The sequence below is a fragment of the Monodelphis domestica genome, chromosome 3 (assembly GCF_027887165.1).
Source record: "Monodelphis domestica isolate mMonDom1 chromosome 3, mMonDom1.pri, whole genome shotgun sequence".
NCBI lineage: Eukaryota > Metazoa > Chordata > Mammalia > Didelphimorphia > Didelphidae > Monodelphis > Monodelphis domestica.
In genome coordinates this window covers 7,489,707-7,512,932 of record NC_077229.1, presented here as the reverse complement: position 1 = coordinate 7,512,932, position 23,226 = coordinate 7,489,707, and the positions used below count along the sequence as shown (strand labels likewise).

General features: G+C 42.3%; 1 protein-coding gene across 4 annotated transcripts; it reads right to left on the bottom strand.

Annotated features, from left to right (window-relative positions):
• LOC107652147 (zinc finger protein 383-like) lies at positions 1 to 21,832 on the bottom strand. Of its 4 annotated transcripts, none has more exons than XM_056820470.1 (5): positions 21,626 to 21,832; positions 20,156 to 20,274; positions 13,696 to 13,822; positions 2,742 to 2,837; positions 1 to 1,908 (listed from the first exon to the last, which is right to left on the bottom strand). In XM_056820470.1, the coding sequence occupies exons 2-5, from the start codon at positions 20,186 to 20,188 to the stop codon at positions 539 to 541; spliced, it is 1,626 nt and encodes a 541-aa protein (XP_056676448.1). In that variant the 5' UTR covers positions 20,189 to 20,274; positions 21,626 to 21,832; the 3' UTR covers positions 1 to 538. The 4 variants fall into 4 exon arrangements, with proteins under 4 accessions (XP_056676448.1, XP_016288485.2, XP_056676447.1 ...); XM_016432999.2 differs by lacking the exon at positions 21,626 to 21,832 and adding an exon at positions 20,928 to 21,562; XM_056820469.1 differs by lacking the exon at positions 21,626 to 21,832 and adding an exon at positions 20,423 to 20,877.
• Positions 21,833 to 23,226: the final 1,394 nt, after the last annotated feature.

The following is a 23,226-nucleotide window of genomic DNA, read 5'->3' as shown; positions in this document are numbered from 1 at the left end:
TTGCATAAAAAAATTATTTATTTGTATTTACTTATATAGAAACAGTGGTAGGAAAAGGAAATTGGAGATACTGTAACTGGAAAGTTGAGGAAATATATTTCCCTAAATCTAATCAATACTAGCTAACAACCCACAAATGTCTCTCATGAGACTTTCTTCTTGCTTGAATTCACAAGCCTAACTTAAAACTACTCTTACTAATCTATTCCCCAAAACTAATTGACTATATCTTAAACTGAAATATTAATTAAACAAACAGAAAGGAATAAGACAGATTTCTTTCCTGCTGCTCAGATGAAATTCATCCTTTGCTCTCTCCTGCCACCACTGGTGAAATAGAGGTACTGGAGTATCACTATTCTCTTGTCTGCTAGTATATTTTTCAAGAGTTTTCACCAGATCTTCTCCAACTCTTAGAACAAGCTCCTTGGAAAAACTTCCTAGATCAGGACAGATTCTACTCTGAGTTAAAGAAATACCTTTCACTCAACTCCTCTCTCTTATCCACTTATTCCCAATCAAAAAATTTCATCATTGCTTACCCAATTAGCAAAGAATCTACTACATATCCAATAAAATAAAGTTTCTCTCCAGTGTGGATCCACTGATGTGCAGCAAGAGTGTCCTTCTGTGTGAAAGCATTTCCAAACTGTTTACATTCATAAGGTTTCTCTTCAGTATGGATTCTCTGATGTCGGGTTAAATGGTCCCTCTGTGTGAATGCCTTTCCACATTGTTTACATTCAAAAGGTTTCTCTCCAGTGTGGATGCTCTGATGCTTAGCAAGAGAAGCACTCCATGTAAAAGTCTTTCCACAGTGTTTACATTCATAAGGTTTCTCTCCAGTGTGGATTCTCTGATGTGTAGAAAGATTGCACCTCTGTGTGAAAGCCTTTCCACACTGTTTACATACAAAAGGTTTCACTCCAGTATGGACGCTCTGATGAGCAGCAAGAGAGTCCCTCCATGTGAAAGCTTTTCCACAATGTTTACATTCATAAGGTTTCTCTCCAGTGTGGATTCTCTGATGTGTAGAAAGATTGTACCTCTGTGTGAAAGCCTTTCCACACTGTTTACATTCATAAGGTTTTGCTCCAGTATGGATGCTCTGATGTGCAGTAAGAGAGTCCCTCCATGTGAAAGCCTGTCCACAGTGTTTACATTCATAAGGTTTCTCTCCAGTGTGGATTCTCTGATGTCTGGTAAGATGATTCCTCACTGTGAAAGCCTTTCCACATTGTTTACATTGATAAGGTTTCTCTCCAGTGTGGATTCTCTGATGTGCAGCAAGTTTGCTCATCTTTGTGAAAGCCTTTCCACACTGTTTACATTCACAAGATTTCTCTCCTGTGTGTATGCTCTGATGCTTCGTAAAATATTTGCTGTTTGTAAAAACCTTTCCACATTGTTTACATTCATAAGGTTTCTCTCCAGTATGGATTCCCAGATGTGCAGCAAGCTGAGAATTCTCACTGAAGGATCTCCCACCTTCATCACTCACACAAACCATCTCAACACGTTTACTTTTTGGATGTCTACTGAGGACTGAACTACAGCCCAAGGCCATTCCTCCTACATTACCTTGATATATGGGCATTTCAGGTGTCTCAGGTGACTGAACAACTACTTTTTCAAGAAAGTGTTTCCTATATTCACTATCCTGACAATAGTCATTTCCTGAGTTCCGTTTCATATATTGTGTTAGGGCTGAATGTTGGTTGAATTTCTCTGCAATTTCCTCAAATTCATAGTCACTCATTGCATTTTGATTTACCTTGATAGTAGAGTCACAAATATCTCTCAAAATGAAGTCATGGGAAGCCTCATTCATATTTCCTTCACGGCCAGATCCATCCATAAGCCTCAACCTTGTGGACAACTCCTTCACTTCAAAATTAGTCTCTGCCTCTGAAGAAAACAAATAATGATATAAACAGGGAAGTTTCCAAAAGAGCGCACACGCGCGCACACACACACACACAGAGCAATTTAAGTGCTTTCCTCTGATGGTAGAAAGTAAACTGATTTTTATTGTTTCCCCAGGAAAAAGGGACTTTTCAAACTGAAACAAGCAGAACTACTTTTTGGATAGACCATTTGGTCATATCTGCAAAATGGATGATTTTAGAAAGACTTTCACATATACTACAATGAAACCTAACAAAGTACCTGTGACACAGACAGGCCCAACATTCTCTTCATACTTTGCAAGTCATGTCATGAGTTACTCAAACCCTGTGCACAAGCATGCTTTGTCTGCAGTACTGGATAGTCTTTCTCCATTGCCCTTTCTATCTTTCCTAAAAGTGACTACTGCATTATTCGTATAATTTTGTGAATCTCAGATAACCTTCCAGTATTCTGCTTTCGTTATTTTGGATGCATTATCACATTATCGCATTATGGTCAGTCTAGGTAAATTTTGTATGCTAAGCAGGGAAACAACTTCGTTTCTTTTCAACTCTCAGGCAATAATATTTAAAATGGAATATGAGTTTACTTTTCTCTAAAGATGCAAAGATTGTATGCCATTAAGGGCTCACATAATAAAGATTCATTTAATTTTACAACCTACCATAAATTATGTCTCATACCATATACTGAGTCTATCATCCACTTCTTAGGAAATGAACAGCATGATTCAGCATTGGTCTGCCAGTCCCGAAGTATACCACTCCCTTTATCACAACAGATAAAAGTCTTTTGGAATAACAGACCTAATACATCTGCTTTGAACTCACCTGAACAGGAGCGTCTTGGGTCTTCTTGCTCTAGTAGCCATTGTGCTTTCCCTTGCTGAAAGCTGGAGATAAAATTTTCTCTAGGAATTCGTAACCCTGGGCATAAAAAAGAAGGGAAGGGATCAGGAGAGAAAAATAAAAAAATATGGTCCATTTAAAGGAAAGCTAGCATGCAAGTAAGGACTACAAAATGACATATTTATAGGAGGGCAGAGATCATGGAAAACCATTTGCAATCAGAAAATTCCATCTTTATTTACCTCTTGTAATAGAAGGATAGACATTTGTACAATATCTAGAAATTAAAGGCAGCTGGTATTGAAGGGGGTAAGAGATCAGAACTTGGAGTCAGAAAAACAAATTTAATCAAACCTCAAAGAAATGGTCTGCAAGTGTCTCTGGGCAAGTTAATTCACCTCAGTTTACTTCAACTATGAATTGAGGACAACAAGACTATCAAACTCACAGGGATGTTATGAAATTAGTGATAATTATGAATTCCTTTACTCAGTAGAGGTCAAACAGCAGGTATTTGCAAATGCTTATTCCCTTCTTCCATTCTTATCATATAGCCTCTGATTTGAGGAAAAGAGGAATGAGGATAAATTTGCTAGACTAGGCAAAATGAGGGGCTGTAAGCTTTAGTTTTATACTTAAAATGTTTTTTTTTATTTCCATATTGTTATGGAAATGATCCACTTACCTTACTCTCTATATCTCTACTTGTTTTTCTTGTATAATTAGAATCTGCTCCCCAGAACTCCAATTCCTAGCATCACACTATATTTCTCACATTACATCATTACATTTTGGAGATAAAGTTTGTCTCTGATCCCTTTATTTTTTAAAATTATGTGATCACCGATATTTATTATATTTTGAGTCAGAAATTTATTTACAAATATTTATAAATAGAGAAAAAGCAACAAAGAAGAAATATGTGAGGAAGATAAAGAAGTTATCTATCCTATCAACCTAAATGTTTTGCTCCAGGCCTGCTTAATACAGGCAGAGATTAATTACTTCTCAACCAGGAAGGGTTGTAGGGTTGTATCTATTGTATTTTCTGATTTATGTTAAAATGATCTCTGGGAGAGATTAGTCACCCAAATGATCACCAGGTGAATTGCGAAAGGAAATTCTTGGTTCTCTTTTCCTATTCTGAGTTTACACTTCTAAAAAGGGAATCATTCATTCTCTTTGCCTAGGTGAAGTTAACATTTTGGTTAACAAGAACATAAGTACTATGGTAAGGAAGTGGTAAGTTTCGTAGGTTTTTCAGAGGACACAGTAGCATGAGGCGAAAAAGGAAACTATTCTGGAATTTTGCAGGAAGGGTTAAGCTGTGACTTAGAGACTGTTGGGTCTGGTGGTCTCTCTCTGGAGGTATTTGGGGAGTGTGGCTGCTTATCCTGAGTGCTTAGTCCTATTTCCTATCCTGCATGCTTTGTTGTGTGCTATATTTCCTTGAAGAACTTGGTGATCCTAAAACACCTCTCTGCAGTGATTGGGTAAAGGATAATTTTAATATTAATATTGTGACCTAAACTATGTTAATTACTTGGTCTCCATGGATATCCCAAATATAAAAAATATATATATAACCAAGTCAGCTGGAAATTTATGGTGATTTAATTGATATAGTGGAAAGAAATTAAGAAGGAAAGGCTGTAGGATTTCTCCCGCCTGGCTAGTGCCAGGAAGAAGACCAGGGGCTCTAGGAAGGTAAGGTTTTGGAGAGTAAAGGAGGAAGGAATCAGCCTGAACTCCAAGAGGGCTCAGCCAAGATGCCTAAACCTGAATCAGCCCAAGAACAAACTCACTGCCAAACCCAGACAAATAGCTGCCACCACACCAAGATGTCGGAACACTTAGCACACTGCCAGCCAGTCGCCTCTCCGGGGAAAGAGAGAGAAGAGAGGAAGTGATGTGCCTTATATAGATGGTTTTATTTCACTTTTCTGCATCTCATCTGTACCAATGATAGCTTAGCTTGACTTAGGACAGCCCAGGGGTCTGTCAGCTGTTTCTGCACATATCTGTTGAAGACCATCTTCTCAGATACTTACTCCTTGAGTATGGGTGCAGACATTCCTGACCTTGTTAAAACTAAGTAGGGTGGAGCAATGTAGAGTTCTCAAGACCTGATTCTGTTAAACCAAGTATCTCCATTGTTACTAATCAGGAAATAGCTAAATCAGATCTTCTAAAGTATGGTCTAAGTAGGGTGGAATAGTTTTAAAATTCACAATTACCCCTGAGGCCCGAGGAAGACTAGTCTCTCCGATGGGTCTTGTAAACATACCAGCTATGAAATTACAATAGTTAGGGAGGATTAGAAAAGAGAGAAGGAAAAACCAATGTTTTGCTGGGCTCATTGACAAAAAAGCCAAATTAGGGGCAGTCCCATTTGGCATAAAAGTGTACATTTACAATAAATATTCAATCAAATTTCAGTTCAATCAACCACACCCAAAGTTCATTCTTGATCTTCTTGATGTACTGTAGGTTTTCTGGCATCTTTCTGCAACAGTTCGTTCTCTGGATTTAGGAGTTAGCAAGCTTCTTCTTTGAAGATATTTCTCAAACAAAAAATTTCAAAATCTTGGATTTTATTAAAATATAATCCCCCCTTAAGTGGGTGTTAAAAAACATCCAGTTCAGCTCAGGATGCATTGTTGAACTATGAGGGTGTATGAGTCAATTATTAAAAGAATTTAAAAACAACAGAAACAAAACAAAAAATATGAAGGGAGAAAAAAAATGGAAGAAAGTTAAACTTTGGGGAGAAAAAAAATTTCAAAATCAGAATCAAAATACCAAAATCTATGCATATAAAATGTTGAGTAAGCATGAATAAATTCATAAAATAGGCCCTTGTACAGGTCCAATTTAAAGTAATTTCTATCCCACAAGTCTGTAGGACAGAATGCAGTAATATTTCACTTACCCATTTGCAGCCAAGACTACAGGAAGTTGCCATACTATAAGAAGGAAATGAACTAGAATTCTATTTTGATAGGGAAGAGTCATTCCCTGGTCTGATTTTTGTCATTCTCAGGGATATAGGGAGTTAGGATGATAGTCAAATTTTGGTACTTGTCTGAGTACTTTACAAAGAGTGTAGATACAAGGAAGTCCTACGACTTAACATAAGTCAAGCGTCGCAACCTGCAGTCTCACACTAGTTTTTCCTGTGTCCTCTTTTTGGCACTATTCAGGTTATATTCAGGTTAAGTCTGTGATCAGACACAAACATTAATCACAGTCCCATAACATTTTATCAATAAATGGCAGGTTCCCATAGTTAAAAGCTTTGGGGTATGCATTGATATTATAGCAAGTATACATATAAAACTTATATTACTGCAGAAAAAATATTAATTGTATGTACCTTTAGTACAAGAAGTGAGGAAAAGGGGGGGGAAATCAAATATTCTAATCAAAAGAAAAGATAAGCAATAATAAAAAAATAAGGGGAAAAAATCAGGAATTTAACAGTATCCACTTGTCAATGGATTATTATCTCCAATTCATGTGACAGGATAGTCAATCAGTCTCAACAGAAGATACTCTCTTTACATGTGAGCAATGAATCCAAGCGTCTTTCTCTCCAATCTTTATAGATGTTGGAATAATTAACAATATCTGGAATGGACCTTCCCAGGAAGGCTGAGTTGCTCCAGTATGCTGGAAATTCTTAATATACACTTTGTCTCCTGGGTTCAAATCATGAAGTGAAAAGTCTTGTGGTCCGGCTTGTACTGCAGCTCCGGATTCATGGAGTACACACAGTATGTGCTGTAATTCCTGTATATAGGGAACAATAGTAGTATCTCCCCCTAATAGTGATGTATTGATGTATATGCAAGGGAGAAAGGCTCAGCCTGTATAGGTGGATGTCCAAAAAGCATCTCAAATGGTGAGATGTATAGGTCTCCTCTAGGCCTGCTTCTAAGATAAAATAGGGCCAGAGGGATAATTTCAGGCCATTTTAAATGGGTTTCAGTGCATAATTTGCCAAACGTAGTTTTAAGTTCTCTGTTCATTCTTTCAACTTGGCCTGAGCTCTGGGGATCAAATGGTACATAAAATTTGGGAGTTATCCCCAAGCAAGAATATATCTGATTTAGGACAGAATCAGTAAAATGACTTCCTCTATCTGAATCAACACCTGCTGGCAGGCCAAAGCGAGGAATAACTTCTTTTTAAAACACCTTAGCAACAAAAGCCGCTGTGGCTCGGGCTGCAGGAAATGCTTCCAGCCATCTGGTCAATTGATCTACTATGACTAGACAGAATTTATAATGTCCAGCCTTTGGCATTGTTATGAAATCTATCTGTAGGTGCTCAAAAGGTGTGTAAGCCAGGAAGCCCACCAAAGGCTTTGCTACGAAAGGCATGTTGGTTATATGCTTGGCAGGTAGAGCAGGCTGTACACACTTTAGAGGCTATAGCACTTATACCAGGGGCTATCCATACTCTCTTAACAGAGTCCACGATGCCCTGGGTGCCAAAGTGACCATTTTTATGAATAGATTGGCAAATTTGGTGATAGAAACTTCTAGGGAGAAGGGGTTTTCCTTCAGATGACACCCATACTCCATTAATCTGTTTTGTTTTGAATTTTTGCTTCCCTTGTTCCACTTCCTTTACATTAGAGGAAAGTGATAAATTTAAATCATCAGTGGTTGTTAATGTTAAAATTATTTCAGGCTGCTAGCTTTGCAGAGGCATCTGCTCAATTATTTCCCTTAGAGACAAGGTCAGTGCCACCTGTATGGGCAGAGCAATGAACTACAGCTAGGGCTTCAGGCAGCTGGAGAGCAGAAAGAACTTCATTAATAATTTCTGCATTAGCTATAGATTTTCCAGCTAAGGTTAAATATCCTTTCTGGAGCCATAGCATCCCTACTGAGTGACAAATGCCAAATGCATATCTAGAATCCATATAAATCATTGCCTTTTTATCCTTGGCAATTATACAGGCATGCTTCAGAGCTATAAGTTCTGCTCCTTGATCGCCAATTTTAGAGGGCAGTGAAGCTGACCAATCAGTGGCCAATTCTGTGACTACAGCAGCTCCACTGTAGTGTATGCCATCCCTCATGAAAGAAGAACCATCAGTAAATAAGGGAGTGTCCAAGAGATTATCTCAAGGCTTTTCTGCCATGGACACTAGTGTTTCACAACTGTGTAATGGTTCTCCTGAAGTTGGTAAATCTGGAAGCAAGGTGGCAGGGTTAAGAGTTGTACAGTGTTTCAAGGTAATGTTTTCGCTATTTAACAAGGTTATTTCATATCTTGTAATTCGCTGATCAGAAAATGCCTGTGTTCTCTGTCTTAGCAATAATGCTTCTACCTCATGTGGGCACATAATTGTTAATGGGCATCCCAATACTAGATCAACTAGTTTTTGTCACTAGTAAGGCTGTAGCAGCTACTCCTCTAAGATATGGTGGTGCTCCTGGTGCTACTGGGTCCATTTGGGCAGAATTCATCCATCCCCCAAACCACCCCACTAAAACAGTACCCCTACTTCAGCTAGGAGGAAGAGTTCACGAACCAATTAGAGAATTGACATCCTTTCAACTCAATTAGCCAGCAAATGAGAACTCATACCTCAATCACCCAGGAATATGTTTTGATGAGTATTCACCTCTCTAGAAGGTGAGAAATAGAAATTTCACCCGTAACTGTGAATCTTTTTGATGAGAACTTGACCTTCAGTTGAGATTTAGAAAATTCACACCCTAAGCTCTAAATCTTTTTTTTTTTTTTGACCCTTACCTTCAGTCTTGGAATCAATATTGTGTATTGGTTCCAAGGCAAAAGAGTGGTAAGGGTAGGCAATGGGGCTTAAGTGAGTTGCCCAAGGTTACACAGCTGGGGTCATATTTGAACCTAGGACCTCCCATCTCTAGGCCTGACACTCAATACACTGAGCTACCCAGCTTCCCCATGTGAATCTTTTTTGATGAGAATTTAACCTTCAGAAGGTGAGAAAAAGCCCCCCTCACTTGTTGTGGGATGTTGATCCCACAGACACTGCCCCCTGGGCAATGCTAGATAATTTGGAAACTGTGATTGGCCCCTGTCAAGAGGGGTAGGGACAAGAAGTCACCATAAAAACAAACTCTGGAAATCCCTCATTGGAGATTGTCTTTGAGAAGATAGTCTGAAGTGATTGTCTACTGGAGATAGTTCTATGATTGGGGAGAGTCTTGGAGGGGGCTTCACTGGACACTGCAGCTTGGATCAAGGGCTGGTTACTGATTATATAATTAGAATCTGCTGTCAAATATATCTCTTGTAAAAAACATCTCAGAGGATCCATGTTTTTAATCCACTCTGCTATCTACTTCCATTTTATTGGCGAATTCATATATAATTAGAATCTGCTCCCCAGAACTCCAAATTAAGAATGAAAGTGGAATGTTGGGAATGAAAGGTGAAAGTATAGGATTAAAAGAGGGATTCAAGGTGAATGGGAATACAGAGATGGTAATAAGTGAAGTTGTAAATGAGATGGAGAATGTGTGACAGACCTGGATTGGTCTTGCCACAGAAAGGGACTGAAATCCAAGTTTTGAGCTCTGTCCCCAATTTCCCAACCGTCATCTTGTAGTAGTGATAAGCCAAACCCAATTTGACAATAATTAATAATTTATTGAAGATATGGGTTTGAGTAAGGTTGAAGGAAAATGGGAGAAGGAAGGTGGGAGAGGATGTCCTTATAAAATATATTTTTCACAGCAGCTGGATTCAAGGGCTAAGGCTCGAGGCCTCAGTGCCTCAGCCCCCTTTCCCAACTGACTACTCTCTTATTGTTCACTAACTTAATATATCTTAAACTAAATCTCTACAAACAGTTCAAGGAAGTCAAAGAGAGTCCCAGAGAAATCAAAAAGGCTAGGTTCTGAGTTTTGAGAGAGTCTACTCCAGCCCTTCTCTCTGGGCTTGGGATTCTTTGTAATAAAATGAAGGAATGAGCAGAAATATTTTCTTTGATGAAGACAGCTAATGGGAAATAAGACAGGAACCAGGAACTTCTCCAGTGACTTCAGGATTTCCCTTCAGATACCCAGACTGATCTCTCCAACTCTCAGTCCCCAGGGAGAAGAAAAAGCTCTCCTCAAAATTCTCCCTCAGCCAATAGTTCTTCCCATAATCCCTTGCTGTCCAAACTGTCACTCTAGTCTTTCCATCATCCCATAGGATTCTGGCTCTCCTTGCTTCTCCTTAACAATATCCACATAATTCCCTTTTAATCACTCCCCCATTTTCCCTCCCTTGTATTATTTCCCTGCTTACCAACTGTGAAGATAGAATTACCTCTTTGTATATTTTGATGAAATCCATCAACAACCTTTAACTCAATCAATCAAGAACTCAAAGCACCCATACTTAACACTTAAGTAAGAGAGTTCTCAAGTCAAAAACCCTCAAGTCCAAGGGGACTGCCCAGCCCTGGGTATAATTAAGCAAATTCAAAGACTGGAATTGGTTTCTATGAAGAGGGAAGAGACAGGAAATGATGTGGAAAAGGAGCATAAAAGAAGAAACTAGCAGGGGCCTTAGACCATTCTTTTCCTGGCACTTGGAGTGATTGGTTCCAGAGATTCCTGCCTTGGCTTTGGAAGAGACTCTTTCCCTCAATCCTGTCAGCTTGTTGGGCAAGTGGCCCGGTCTGTAGAGGAGGCTGTGCTGGTGAACTTCTGACTGAAGACTCCACATGGAGATTAATACCTGAAGAAGCTTCCTGCTGGGGTGCTGAACCAGACTTCACCAGAGAAGCTCTTAGGGCTAGTAAGCTTGTTAACAATCTGTCTCTATTTCCCACTTTCACTCTTTCCATCCCTTTGGAAAAAAAAAAGCTGCTAAACTTTTGACTTAAGGTATAATATTTTAAAATCAGTGACCATATTACTTTATAACTCTCTTATTGAGTCAAAAACTCCAATTTTAATCTTTAACCACCACCTTTCTTATTCTCCTCCGATTTCTCAATAGGCCTTTTAATCACTCCTCCTATTCCACTTTCCTTAAATTATTGACTTCCCTCACTATCTTTCTTATTCTCCTTCTATAGCTCTATAGAGTAAGATAAGATTTTATACCCCAACAAGTCTGTTATTCCCAAAGAGAATGTTTTACTGGATTGCATGTCACCACCTTCATTGTCCCCTCCACTGTAAGACTTTTTCTTCACATGGCTCTTTATTTGATATGTATACATCTAACTACTATGATGAGGAAAATAATTTTAAGACTTACAAATATCATTTTTCCACTAGCCATAGAAACAATTTGACTTTACTGAGTCCTATAAATTTTCTCTTTCTTATTTAGCTTTGTATGCTTCATATCAACTTTTATGTTTTGCTCTGCCCTTTTCATCAGGAGTGCTTGGACATCCCCTTTGTTATTAAATAATTATTTTTCTACCTGAAAGAATATAGTCAAGTCTTGATGGATGGATGATTCATGATTGTAAACTCCTTTTTTTTGCCTTCCAGAGTATCATATTTGAAGCATTTAGATCCTTTTTTATGTAGAAGCTCCAAAATTCAATGTAATCAACACCTGGTTTCCATGATATTTGAAATGCTACTAGCTTAATGTAATACTTTTTCCTTAGCATGGGATTTCTTCAATTTGGCTATAATATTCCTGGGAGTTGTCATTTGGGGATTTATTGCAGGAGGTGATCTGTGGATTCTTTAAAATTTCTCTTTTAACCTAGGATTCAAAGAAAATCAAGGCAATTTTCTTTGATAATTTCTTGTAATAGAACATATAGGCTTTTAAAAATATAATCTAATAAATCTTAAGATCGTCTTTCCTCAATCTATTTTTGAAGTCAATTGCTTTTCAGACAGATATTTCATATTTTCCTTTATTTTTAAAATTCTTTTGATTTTGTTTTGTTTCTTGATATCTAAAGAAGTATTTTACTTCTACATGCCCAATTCTAATTTTTAAAGAATGATTTTTTCCCCATGACTTTTTGATTTTCCTTTTCCATTTGGTCAATTTTAATTTTTCTGGTACTCTTTTCTTTTTTGTTCTTTTTTTTTTTCATTTTTTTTAAACCCTTACCTTTCGCCTTGGAGTCAATACTGTGTATTGGCTCCAAGGCAGAAGAGTGGTAAGGGCTAGGCAATGGGGGTCAAGTGACTTGCCCAGGATCACTCAGCTGGGATGTGTTTGAGGCCAGATTTGAACCTAGGACCTCCCATGTCTAAGCCTGGCTCTCAATCCACTGAGCCACCCAGCTGCCCCCTGGTACTCTTTTCTTAATTGGAGTTTTTTGCTTCTTTTGTCATGACCAATTTTGCTTTTTCAGCATTCATTTTCTTTTTGCATTCCTTTTCCTGATTTTCCTTCAAGTTCTCTCATTTCATTTTTGAAATCCCCTTTGAACTCTTCTAGGACTTGAGACCAATTCTCATTATTTTTTGAAGTCTTGTATGTAGAGGCTTTTGTATCCCAATCCCCACCTCAGTCTGAGCCTAGTCTTCTTTGCCTCAATAGAAATTTTCTATAGATAGATGTTTCTTTTGCTGTTTGCTCATGTTCCCAGACTCCCCCCCTCCCCCCCACTTTGACTTCTATCTTAGTTCTAATGACAGAGGGGCATTCTCCTAAACTTGAGGTTTTCCTTGCTGCTCCTCTCAGCTATAGTTGTGTTTTTCTGCAACTTGCATTTCTTCCAAGGTGGTACCATTGCCAGTGGGCTTAGCCCTCTCAAAGTTGCTGATTTAGTCACCTCTAGAGACTACTCATGGCTTTCAGGTCTGAGAAGTAGAAGCTACTTTTCCCTGGGGCTAATTTACCAGAGACTTGAACTGGCCAAGAGACTTTGGGACCTCAGTCAACCTGTGCCAAGCCTTTGTATTCAAAGGGGTTGGCATAGGAGGAGCTAATAATGTAGGCTTCAGAAGGTTCCTGGAGTCTCAAATTTGGCTTGTGACCAGGCTCAGAACTTAGAACAGTAGTTGTGGGATGGATTGTCTGCATTCCTCTGCATGCAGTTTTAAATTCAGTTACCCCACCTTATCCCTCAAAATAGACCCTTTCTGCCTAACTTTCAAGTTGTTTTCCTCAGAAGAGCATCTTGCTCTTACCCATATTCATTCTGTGACTCTAGTCATCAAAGAGCACTTTTTAAGGTTGCTTTGACATTCTCAGGGCAGGACCTGCTTTTGCTTCAGCTACAATGCCTTCTTGGCTTTGCCTCTCCCATTAATACTTAATAACAAGAAATCCTTCCTAAAGACCAGACCCAGCCCAAAGGGGGAAGGCGCTGTGTTGGCATGTAGAGGGTTCCTTTCTATGCCCATCTTCAAGGAAAAGGGGCCGGGCTATAAACAGAGGATTTGCACTCAAATTTCAGGTCTAATTAGAGGCTGGACTAGATGACTTCTGAGATTAGCTTCAGGAATAGAAATCTGTAACACTGGTTTAAGTTTACACCTGAAGCTACCCAAAACAGAGGAGAAACAAAAAAAAATTTTTAAACCCTTACCTTCCGTCTTGAAGTCAATACTGTGCTCCAAGGCAGAAGAGTGGTAAGGGCTAGGCAATGGGGGTCAAGTGACTTGCCCAGGGTCACACAGCTGGGAAGTGTCTGAGGCCAGATTTGAACCCAGGACTTCCCATCTCTAGGCCTGGCTCTCAATCCACTGAGCTACCCAGCTGCCCCCAAGAAACAATTTTAAAGGCAAGAAAGGAAAGTCCCACCTACCTATAACATAACTCAAAGTCTTTTTTATTTCTTTTATTTTATTTTACTTTTTATGAAAAGCAGGCACAAGTAGATCCCTGGGCAGAGATCAGCACTTCTGCTTTTTTAATCACTGACAAAGGCTCCAAATCCTGTACATCTGGCTTAGAATAAACACATTCTCTTAATGGCAGATTCAGAGTTAACACAGGAAATGGTCCTTACCCACAGAGAGTAGATTCTGCACATTCTCCAGCATGACCTCCAGGTACAGCTCTTTCTGAGAATGGTCCAATAGGCACCACTCCTCCTGGGTGAAGTCCACAGCCACATCCTTGAATGTTATTGACCCCTAAACCAACAAAAGTCACAAGATTTAGAGCTCAGAATTCATCTGGTACAGACAGCCCTGATCCACTGACTGGGGGAAACTGAAGCACACAAGAGAATTACCCAAACTCCTAACCTGAAAGACTTTCAGAGCCAGCACTGTAGACCTGTCATTCAAAGACCAATGGAATATTGACAAAGGTACTTTGTGTCTCTCTAGAAAATCATATAGTGAAGTGTAAAACCTGGAGATGTATCTTACTATGAAATGCTTTTCCCTGGAGAATCAGGGAGATGGGAAGTGCTCCCTGAGTGAAGTATGAGATTCTATGGAAGAGAAAGAAAGAAGGTGATCTGAAACTCCTTATCACAAGGATCAGAGCTAATCTGATGAGAATTTTTTTTGAAGAGTCTCTGAGAAGGTAGCATGTACTGTGTACTCTAGGAGGGAAATATACCAGTGATTAATGAGGAAAAAACAAAGAAAAAAGAGTTCTCTACTTAATTTCCTAAAAGGTTGAAATACTCTTATGTAGATGAAACCATAAAGAGGATTCCATAGACCTTATATGGGATCAGACTCTGATTCTAGCTAAGGAAATTAGCGTTCTCTCATGTTAAATTGAGTTTGGGGAACAAGTGGGTATGATGAGCCATAGCCAAAACCTTCTTTCTTTGTTTTATGATAAATGCCATTTATTACTGGAATATATTCGGTCATTTTACATTTAGCGACATGGAAAGAAGAATAAGTATGAGGAGGAACAGAAGGGGTGTTCCATCTCTTTAAAAAATAATATTTTGGCAATTAAGCTAATTCATAAGAAAGCTACTGACAATGCAATGATTGGAATTCTCAGGAGGTAAAATGTCTTCCTTTTAAATAATTCATTGACTGGTGATTTAATGTGGTCAGTTGACACACTCCAAAATCTAAATGAAAAATGGGTAGGATGAGCTAATTTAATAAAAATCACAATCCTACCTAAATTAATTTGCTTATTCAGTGCCGTACCTATCAAACTATCCATTCCCTATTGTTCAGCCTGGAATGCCCCTGGGACAACCCGGGGAAGAACAGTCTGAGGAAAGGCTGAGAGTTTCCAAGAATAAGAAGACACAATTCCCCAGATCCTCAATAACACTCTAGAAACCAGAAACTTTATAAGGGCTACTCCACAGTCCTCTACACCCATCCAGGTCTGAAAGGGCTTTGTCCATCCCCATGGTAGCACTATATAGAATATCCTTCAATTAACACCATCATGTCTTCAGAGGAACATGTCTGAGGTATAGTTCTTTGGGCCAGAACCAGCATTCCCTCTCATACAACAAACCTTACTCTCCCACAATAGTAGCAGGGGCAGAAAGCAGCCCCTGGAGTCAGGTCTGGAAGGGAGAATTGCTCTTGATATAGTTAAAGGACATTCAAAGAGTTCAAACAGTAAAGATGAAGCCCAGTGGAAAGGGCAGCCACCACCACTAGCAGGGACAGCAAAAGGTTCTCATTCAGAAATACTTAGAAGCAGGAGGCAGAAAGAATTCAGGTCCAAAGGAAAGCAGAGAACTCTGGACTCAAAGGGAAGAATGCGGAGACCTCAGTTCCAAGGAGAGCAGACAGCTTCTTGCTTGTAATTCCTCTATTCTGGACTGTTCCTGGTAGTACTCTCTGCCCTACCTCTGAAGTCCTGATGCCCTCCAATAGCACCCTGCTTGCCTCTCCACCCGAGCTCTGCCTCTATTATCCAGAATTCCACAGCCACCACAATGAGCCCTCTTCAGCCTAGACTCTTCCCAGGCATCTAAACCACCCCAGGGCTTGATATTCCACTTGGGCAGCCACCTACAAGGCTGATCACCCTGAGAACTTCCCCCTCACTCTTCTTTCCTCCCCCTCATTCCCTTCCCTACTCTAGGAATCCAGTGACACTGGGCTCTTTCTAGTTCCTCACAGAAGACTCTCCATCTCCTGACCTTGTTCCAGGACTCCTCTCCCTCCTCCCCAGCTTTCACTACTGTCCACACTAGTCTCTGCCTCCTCAGTGCACTGGATTCCTTCAGGTCTGGCCTGAAATCTCATCTTCTGCAAGAAACCTTTATTGACCCACCTTTTGTTTGACTTCCTACAATTTATCTTATTCATATTGAAAGGAAAATTGTTTTATTGCCTTTATATTACTGATCATGAAACAAGGGATCACATAGAATCCTTTGGATAAGTAACTGCAAGGACAGTTAAAGAGTTAGACCCAATTATTCCATTAATCGTGTACAAGATATCAAGTATAATAGAATGCCGGCCACAGTATCGGGAGGGATGCAGTTTGGTGGGTTATCAGCGTATTACAGCAATGAATGATACTAAAGACTTTCTGTGGGAAGAATAAAAGCTTTAGGTCTGGGCAGTTATCTAGGGAAGCTGAGAGCCAAGCAGAGCAGCTGGGCTCACTGGGACTGGGGAGTCTACAGCTGCCCTGAGGAGATCCCAGGAAAGCAAACTGGGCATGTTCAGGTCCTGTTGGATCCTTTGAAGACCGAGGCCAACTAGAAGCTGCCCAAACCATTGTGGCCCAGAAAGGTTCCTGTGACCCAAGTGGTAGGAAAGTTCTGGAGGATTCGGGAAATTCTCTCCTCTGAAGCTGGTCCTGAAGTTGGGACTTTGAGTCAAAGGCTCCAAACCTTTGTTACCAAACACACTGCGTGTTCCTTAACATCCTCCGTACCTTCTGCCTTGCTAATGACCTGCTGCTTATCTGTCAGAAACCTACAGAACACAGTGCTGGACGCCTCTATGGGACCTTTGCTGGGTGGGGTGACATCTCCAGCTGTCACTGACCACAATTAGGTTTGGATCTTCAGCTCGGAATTATGGCCGGGACATTTCTTTATAGTTTGTCAATGTGAGGAGATTAAGGGAAGGATTCAGGATTCTGAGATCCCTCAGGAAGAAGTTCTGGAGATGCTCAACAGCTTTTCTTTTAGGGAGCTCTTTGTTTTCTGACTCCCCATTAAAGACCCACGTTGAGCTGAGCTGTGCCCCATCTCAGGAGAGTGATATTTCTCGTGGGCTATTTTGTGTGAAGTCTTGTCTTGTCAGGGTGTAGTGTGGTTCCTGTCCTTTTCTTTACAATTTCTAGTGAGCCAAGAGCACAGTGACAGAGAGAGGCCCACAGGGCTGGTCTTGTGCCCCCACCAGAGTTGGGTGGACTCTGGCTGTACCCGGGTTCTTTCTATTCCTTCTCAGAGGAGAAAATTTCTGCAGGACCTTCTCCAAGTGTGTCAAGTGTTTGTTTTTCATGAGCTGGAAATCATTTGCTTTTGAAGGAAGATTAAAGTTGTTCATTTGATACAAATTGCCTCAGTACCTCTGTTAACAGTAAATTTTATGGTTGGACTGAATGTTTTTAGTTGGTTGCCAGGGATTTAAATTCTAAGTCCCAATGAAATACTCAATTCAGAATGGAATTTTATGGTGGTTTATTTACAATAGAAGAAAGAAATCAAAAAATGAAAGCGACAGAGAGAGAGGAAAAAGGGAAGGATGGCTGTCCCAGCCTGGGCTGAACCAGGCAGGAGTTCCAAGGCCTCCTCCAAGAGATGGACCTTTCCATAGATTGGTGCCTCCAGAAAAGCCAAGGAAAGGGGAGTTAGCCTTCTCACTCACCACGTGACCATCTAAGGGAAGCAATCTGAGGTCTCACGCTAGTGTTCCTCCATGGTTGAGTTCCAGGGTCAAGTCCCTCTCCCAGGAAGTGATGCAAAATATAAAGGCAGTTCTTTATGTCACTTCCTATGTCTTACATTTACCAATGGTGGTTTAAAGTTAGTTTTGGATGGCCCAGGGGGTCAGTCAGTTGTTTTTGATTTGTCACTTGTTAGCATAGGAGGGTCATAGACCTTCCTCCCCCACACTTAAACCTAAAGTGGGGGTGTCTACATTCCTGGTTGCTAAAATTCTAAAGACTAAGCTGGGTGGAATAAATCTAAGATTCACACCTCAAAAGAAGTCTATGAATTTCACATTATTGTTAAGTAAACTAGCTATTCAAAGGAATTGACTTTCTTAAGAAAAAAAAAACTCATTTGAGGACTTAACAGTTTAGAATTTTTTTTTAGACCATAAGCTAGCTTGATGATCCAGCACTGTTTGGAAATATGTTTTATATAAATTTCTAAATAAGTATCTAAAAGAACAGGAAAGAAACCTTATAGCAATCTATGTTACTGAGCTATGAAGTTTGTAATAAATTTCTGAGACATGAAACAACTGTTTTGGTCAAATACTTCACTTAATTAATCACTTGATTAAGTCAGGATTAACAGTTAAAATCTGGGGCAGAATTCTTTGAAATGCCCTCTCATATGGCATAAAACTACAAAACTCCATTATCTTTCTCAAGTTCTTCTATATGCCAAAAAACATCCATAGTCAGTTGTTAAGTCTAAGAAAGAAATACTCCTTGAACGGAGATAAAATTGCACCAGATTATCATCAACTTCAGTGATTTTGTTCAAAAGAACCCACTACTGTTAAAAGCTGCTGTCTTTGTTCTGTATGTCCTTAAGAGCAGGTTAGAGACAGTAATAACAGGAGAGAGTAGTAGGAATAGCAGTGATAGCTTAAGAAATGAGAGGAAATCAAGGGAATACTCTCATTTACTGTAGGTTTGGTATTCTTCCTATTTAGATCCAATATTTTTTGTACCCCCCATCATTTCAAATATTCTGTATGCCACTTAAAGCATCACTATAAGAGATTTAGAACACTTTTTCATGTGCTTATTAATACTTTTGATTTATCTGAAAATTGCCTATTCCTGTCCTTTGCCCATTTATCAATTGGGGAATGGCTTGATTTTTTTTGTACAGTTGATTTAGTTGTTTATAAATTTGAGTAATGAGACCTTTGTCAGAGGTTTTTGTTATGAGGATTTTTTCCCCAATTTGTTGCTTCCCTTCTAACTTTGGTTGCATTGGTTTGGTTTGTACAGAAACTTTTTAATTTGCTGGAATCAAAATCATTATTTTCCAATTTGTAATTTTTTAAAACTCTTGCTTGGTCTTAAATCTTTCCTTTCCCAAAGATCTGACAAGTATACTATTCTGCATTCACCTAATTTACTTAGAGTTTCCTTCTTTATATTCAAGTAATTCACCCATTCTGAGTTTATCTTGGTGTAGGGTGTGAGGTGTTGGTCCAAACCTAATCTCTCCCACAATGTCTTCCAATTTTCCCAGCGGTTTTTTTTTTTTTATCAAATAGTGGATTTTTGTCCCAAAAGCTGGGATCTTTGGACTTGTCATAGACTGTCTTGCTCAGGTCATTTTCCCCAAGTCTGTTCCACTGACCCTCCTTTCTGTCTCTTAGCCAGTATCAAATTGTTTTGATGACCACTGCTTTATAATATAGTTCGAGATCTGGGACTGCAAGTCCTCCATCCTTTGCATTTTTTTCATTATTTTTCTTGATATCCTTGATCTTTTGTTCTTCCAAAAAGTGCTCTAAATCTCTTATAATCAGAGACATGCAATCAAAACAACTCTGAGATATCACCTCACACCTAGCAGACTGGATAACATGACTGCAAAGGAAAGCAATGAATGTTGGAGGGGATGTGGCAAAGTGGGGAAATTAATGGGAAGGGCTGTCAGCAGGGAATGTGGGGGAGAAGCTCAGGGCCTGCCCTGGAGCTGCCTTTGCTGTGAGGACAGAACAAGGTGCTGGAAGTGCTCAGCAGCACCCACCCCACCTCAGCCCTCCCCCACTTCTTCTTACTGTCTAATAAGGCCCAAAGGCCTGGCGAAGGCTGACGCACTGCCTGACCCAGGAAGCAGCCCATGGCAGGTCCTCAGGCCTGGAAGATGGAGCTTGGCTGGAGCCCTTCTCAGTAGCCCTTCCAGCCCTGTCCACAGTGCCCAGCCCTTTCCTTGGGCTAAAAAAATGCTCCTTTTCCTGGCTGTGCCTCACCAGATCTCCCCCAAACTCCTTCCAGTGCCTTCCCCCCCCCACCAGGCCTGACTGACATCCCCAAGCCCCGGGCCTGGAGGGCAGAACCAGAGCCTGTCCTTGGGCCATCCCTGGAGCTGGGGGACCCCCCATCCCCACTGAGGGAGGGGTGGGGGGGGTTGGAAGGAATGGCAGCGCCTAAGCCTGTCTAGCTGGAACTTGGGCAACTCATCCAGGCAGAGGCTATCGAGGCCAGGAAACCCCAGAACACGTGGATGGGGGGTAGCCAGGGCTGACCCTGGAGCTCCCCCTGAGCACAAGCAGTGACAGCACCCCTGGAGGCCTGGCAGGGACCCAGCTCTGAGTTCTGCTGGATTCCAGCCTGGCCCGGGGAGGGGCTGCACTCACCTGGGAGGGGGGCCTCGGGGTCCGGGGGGCCATTCCTCTGGCTGCGGGCTCTCTGCAGGGCCACCCTGGGGTCCTTTACGGGGTGGCAGCCTGAGGCTGGGAGACTTCCTCTTTAGAGCCTGTGAGGAAGGAGAAAGGGGGAGGGCTCAGAGGGGATCCCAGGCCCCTCCCTGGCCTCTGGGCAGACTCTCCCCCACAGGGTGGGTAACAGGGAACCTCAGGCTGGGGAAGGGCCTTAGAATGGCCAGAAAGAAGCCTACCACCCACCCCCTCTGCCGCCATCCTTGGCTTCACTCCATTCAGAAACTGCCCTGGGGGGAGGGGTTACTGGGGAAAGGGGGGGCTGGTGGGGAGACGGGCATCACGTGGGGGAGGGGCGAGCGAGCTGGCATTTCTTCGGTGCCCGAGATCAGGGCTCCTTCCATGGCACGTGGGCATAGGGAACCCCTCCAACGTCGGCTGCTTCTTCCCTTGGCCTGTTCAGCCCTGAGGCCCCCTGGGGAAGGGCCTGGACCAGCCCCAACCACTTCCTGTCACTGAACACCCCCCCTTCCTCCTGGCTCCGGGGCTGGCGGTTCCTTCTCTCTCGGTTAGGGGAGGGCAGAGCCCTGCCGTGGCTCCGGCTCCAGACAGGGCCGCCCCGGCCTTCGCGTTAATCTTCTCTGTAGGAGACAAGCAGGGAGGCCGCCCCTCCCCCGCCCCCCATACACTATAGGGGGCCCACGAGCCCCGCCTCTCTTTTGCACATGGGCGCCCCCACACACAGCCCTACCCAAGCTGAAGAGTCTGGAAGGAGTTCCAGAGCAGAAATTCTTAGCTGACAGGGAGGGGAGCTCCGTCCGCGCCTGCGCCTGCGCCCCGACACTCGCTCCCCATCGCTTCCACAAAAAAGGCCCAAGAAGCACAACTGTGATCCTTCCAGGTCCTGAGACTGCCCACAAGAGGTTCCCAAGAGGGCCTCGATTGGCGTGACGTCAGACCCTCGGCGTTCTGGGAAATGGAGTCCTCCTGCCGGATCTCTGCCTTTACAAGCCCCAATTCCCCCCCAGCCCTGCCTCGCGGCTTCTTACTCTCGAAACCGCCTCAGGCCAGAGCCCGGCACCCGGCAGGTGCCTAATAAGTGTCTATTGATTCAGGGACCGATAGATCAACGGAGCGCAGCTCTACACGGCCTGACGGGGTGGCGCTACGATCCCTCCTTTGCATACACACCAACTCAGACCTCCCTCCCCCCCCCCCCACACACACACTTTCAACTAGCACACCCAGAGCGAGCAGTGAGACTCTTGCTGGCGCATGCGCACATGCTATCGCCCCAACCTCCAAGGCTCGCTTAGAGCGAACGGTTCCACTCGGGGCTTCTTCCCCAGGACTTTGGAAGGAGAAAGTCTCAACTACCAAGCAGGGTGCGCAGGGCCCCCCTGCACATCCCCACCTCAGTCCATTGACTCCCTCCCCTCCTCCTCTCACCGAGTAAAGGTCTCAGAAACACAGCCTCGTGCCTACCCCTAGCTGAGACTTGCAAAGCTTGAATAACCTCAACATCTAGGCATTCTGGGAAAGTCTTCCATGGTGGAGGGCTTTGGCTGACACGAGTCATGACACAGGCATTCTGGGTTACGGAGTCTTTTGTCCAGGCTCCTAAGTTTAGGGCTCTTGGGGGAGAGGGGCTGTACAGGAATTGGGGGGGGGGGGCTACAGCCTAATCCTTCCCACCCCCATTTCCCCTCCAGCCCTGGCCTGACTCTTCCATAGCATGCAAAGTGCCTCTAGGGAGAGCCTGGCACACAGCAGGGGCCTAATAAAACACTGAATGACTGGAGGATCAATGGATCTCTGCTCCCAACGCCTGAAGAGGTGGCGCTAGGATCCCTCAGGACCCCACACTCCTGTCTCTCTTCCCCCCACCACACTTTTTCAGCCTAGCGGACCACCAGCCACACCCCTCCTGCTGCACATGCGCACAGGATTGCCCCAGCCCCAGCCCCAGCCCCAGCAGTTTGGGAGCAGAAAGTCTCAGCTACCAGAGTAATGAGCACCGACCCGCCCCCTCCCCCTCTCCTGCAGCAAAGGTCCAAAAGGCCCACCAGAGACCCTTCAGGAAGCTGAGACCACCCACAACAGATTCCCAGCATGCCCTGAGGCTGTAGTGTGGATCCCAGACCAGAGAGAAGTCAGGGAACTGGCCTTTTGGGAAATGGCCATTCCCTTCACCATCATGTATCTGAAACCAGACCCAGGACTAAGGCAAGACACGGGTGAAGAGAAATGTCTTTTGGGGTCAACGGACCCCTCAATGTACTTTATTGGGGTGCCGAGAGGCATCCTGGATGAGTTCAAGGCTAGCAATGAGATCGATGCCCGTGTGGAATCCCTTTTCTGGTGGGTAACCCTAAACAAGAATGTGAATCAGATCAGTTAATTCAGGGGCAAATCCTGCTCCATGGATGGAGGACAATGTTGTTCCAGTCATAATCATTGTCTGTATCTTGGACTTACACCTTGCTCCACCCCCTGCTTTATTATTCTGATTCCAAGAAGGGTAGAGGGGATGCATATTGTAGTTCAGAAACCCCATCCTGACCAGAAGGGTCCCCAATGATGATTTTAAGACAGCAAAAAAATAAAAAAAAAAAGATGAGACCCAGAAAGATACTGCAGCAGACACAATGCTTCATGGGAGAGGCCTTCAGGAAGGGGAATAATGCAAATTTGAGGTAGGATTGTATGGGATGAAATTGTGCATTATTCTTCAACATGCATAGATTAGTTCTAGTCATCCTAGATTGGCAGCTTCCTAGAGAAAAATAGTGCCATCATGGTGCTGTAAAAATTAGAATTAATCTCAAATAATTAAAATATTACATTGTAAATTTTTATTTAAATGATCATTAGAAATAAAGGAATGAAGGGGCCCAAAAAACACAACCACTTGCCTACGGCTGATCAGCCTATTCAAAATTCCCTGCCCTTACCACCGCGTTTGAGACAGGAAGCCAAAGCCCCAGACTGTGAATACCCATTGAATTTATCCCTTGTCTACAGGAAGTATGGAAGGACAAGAAGTCAGT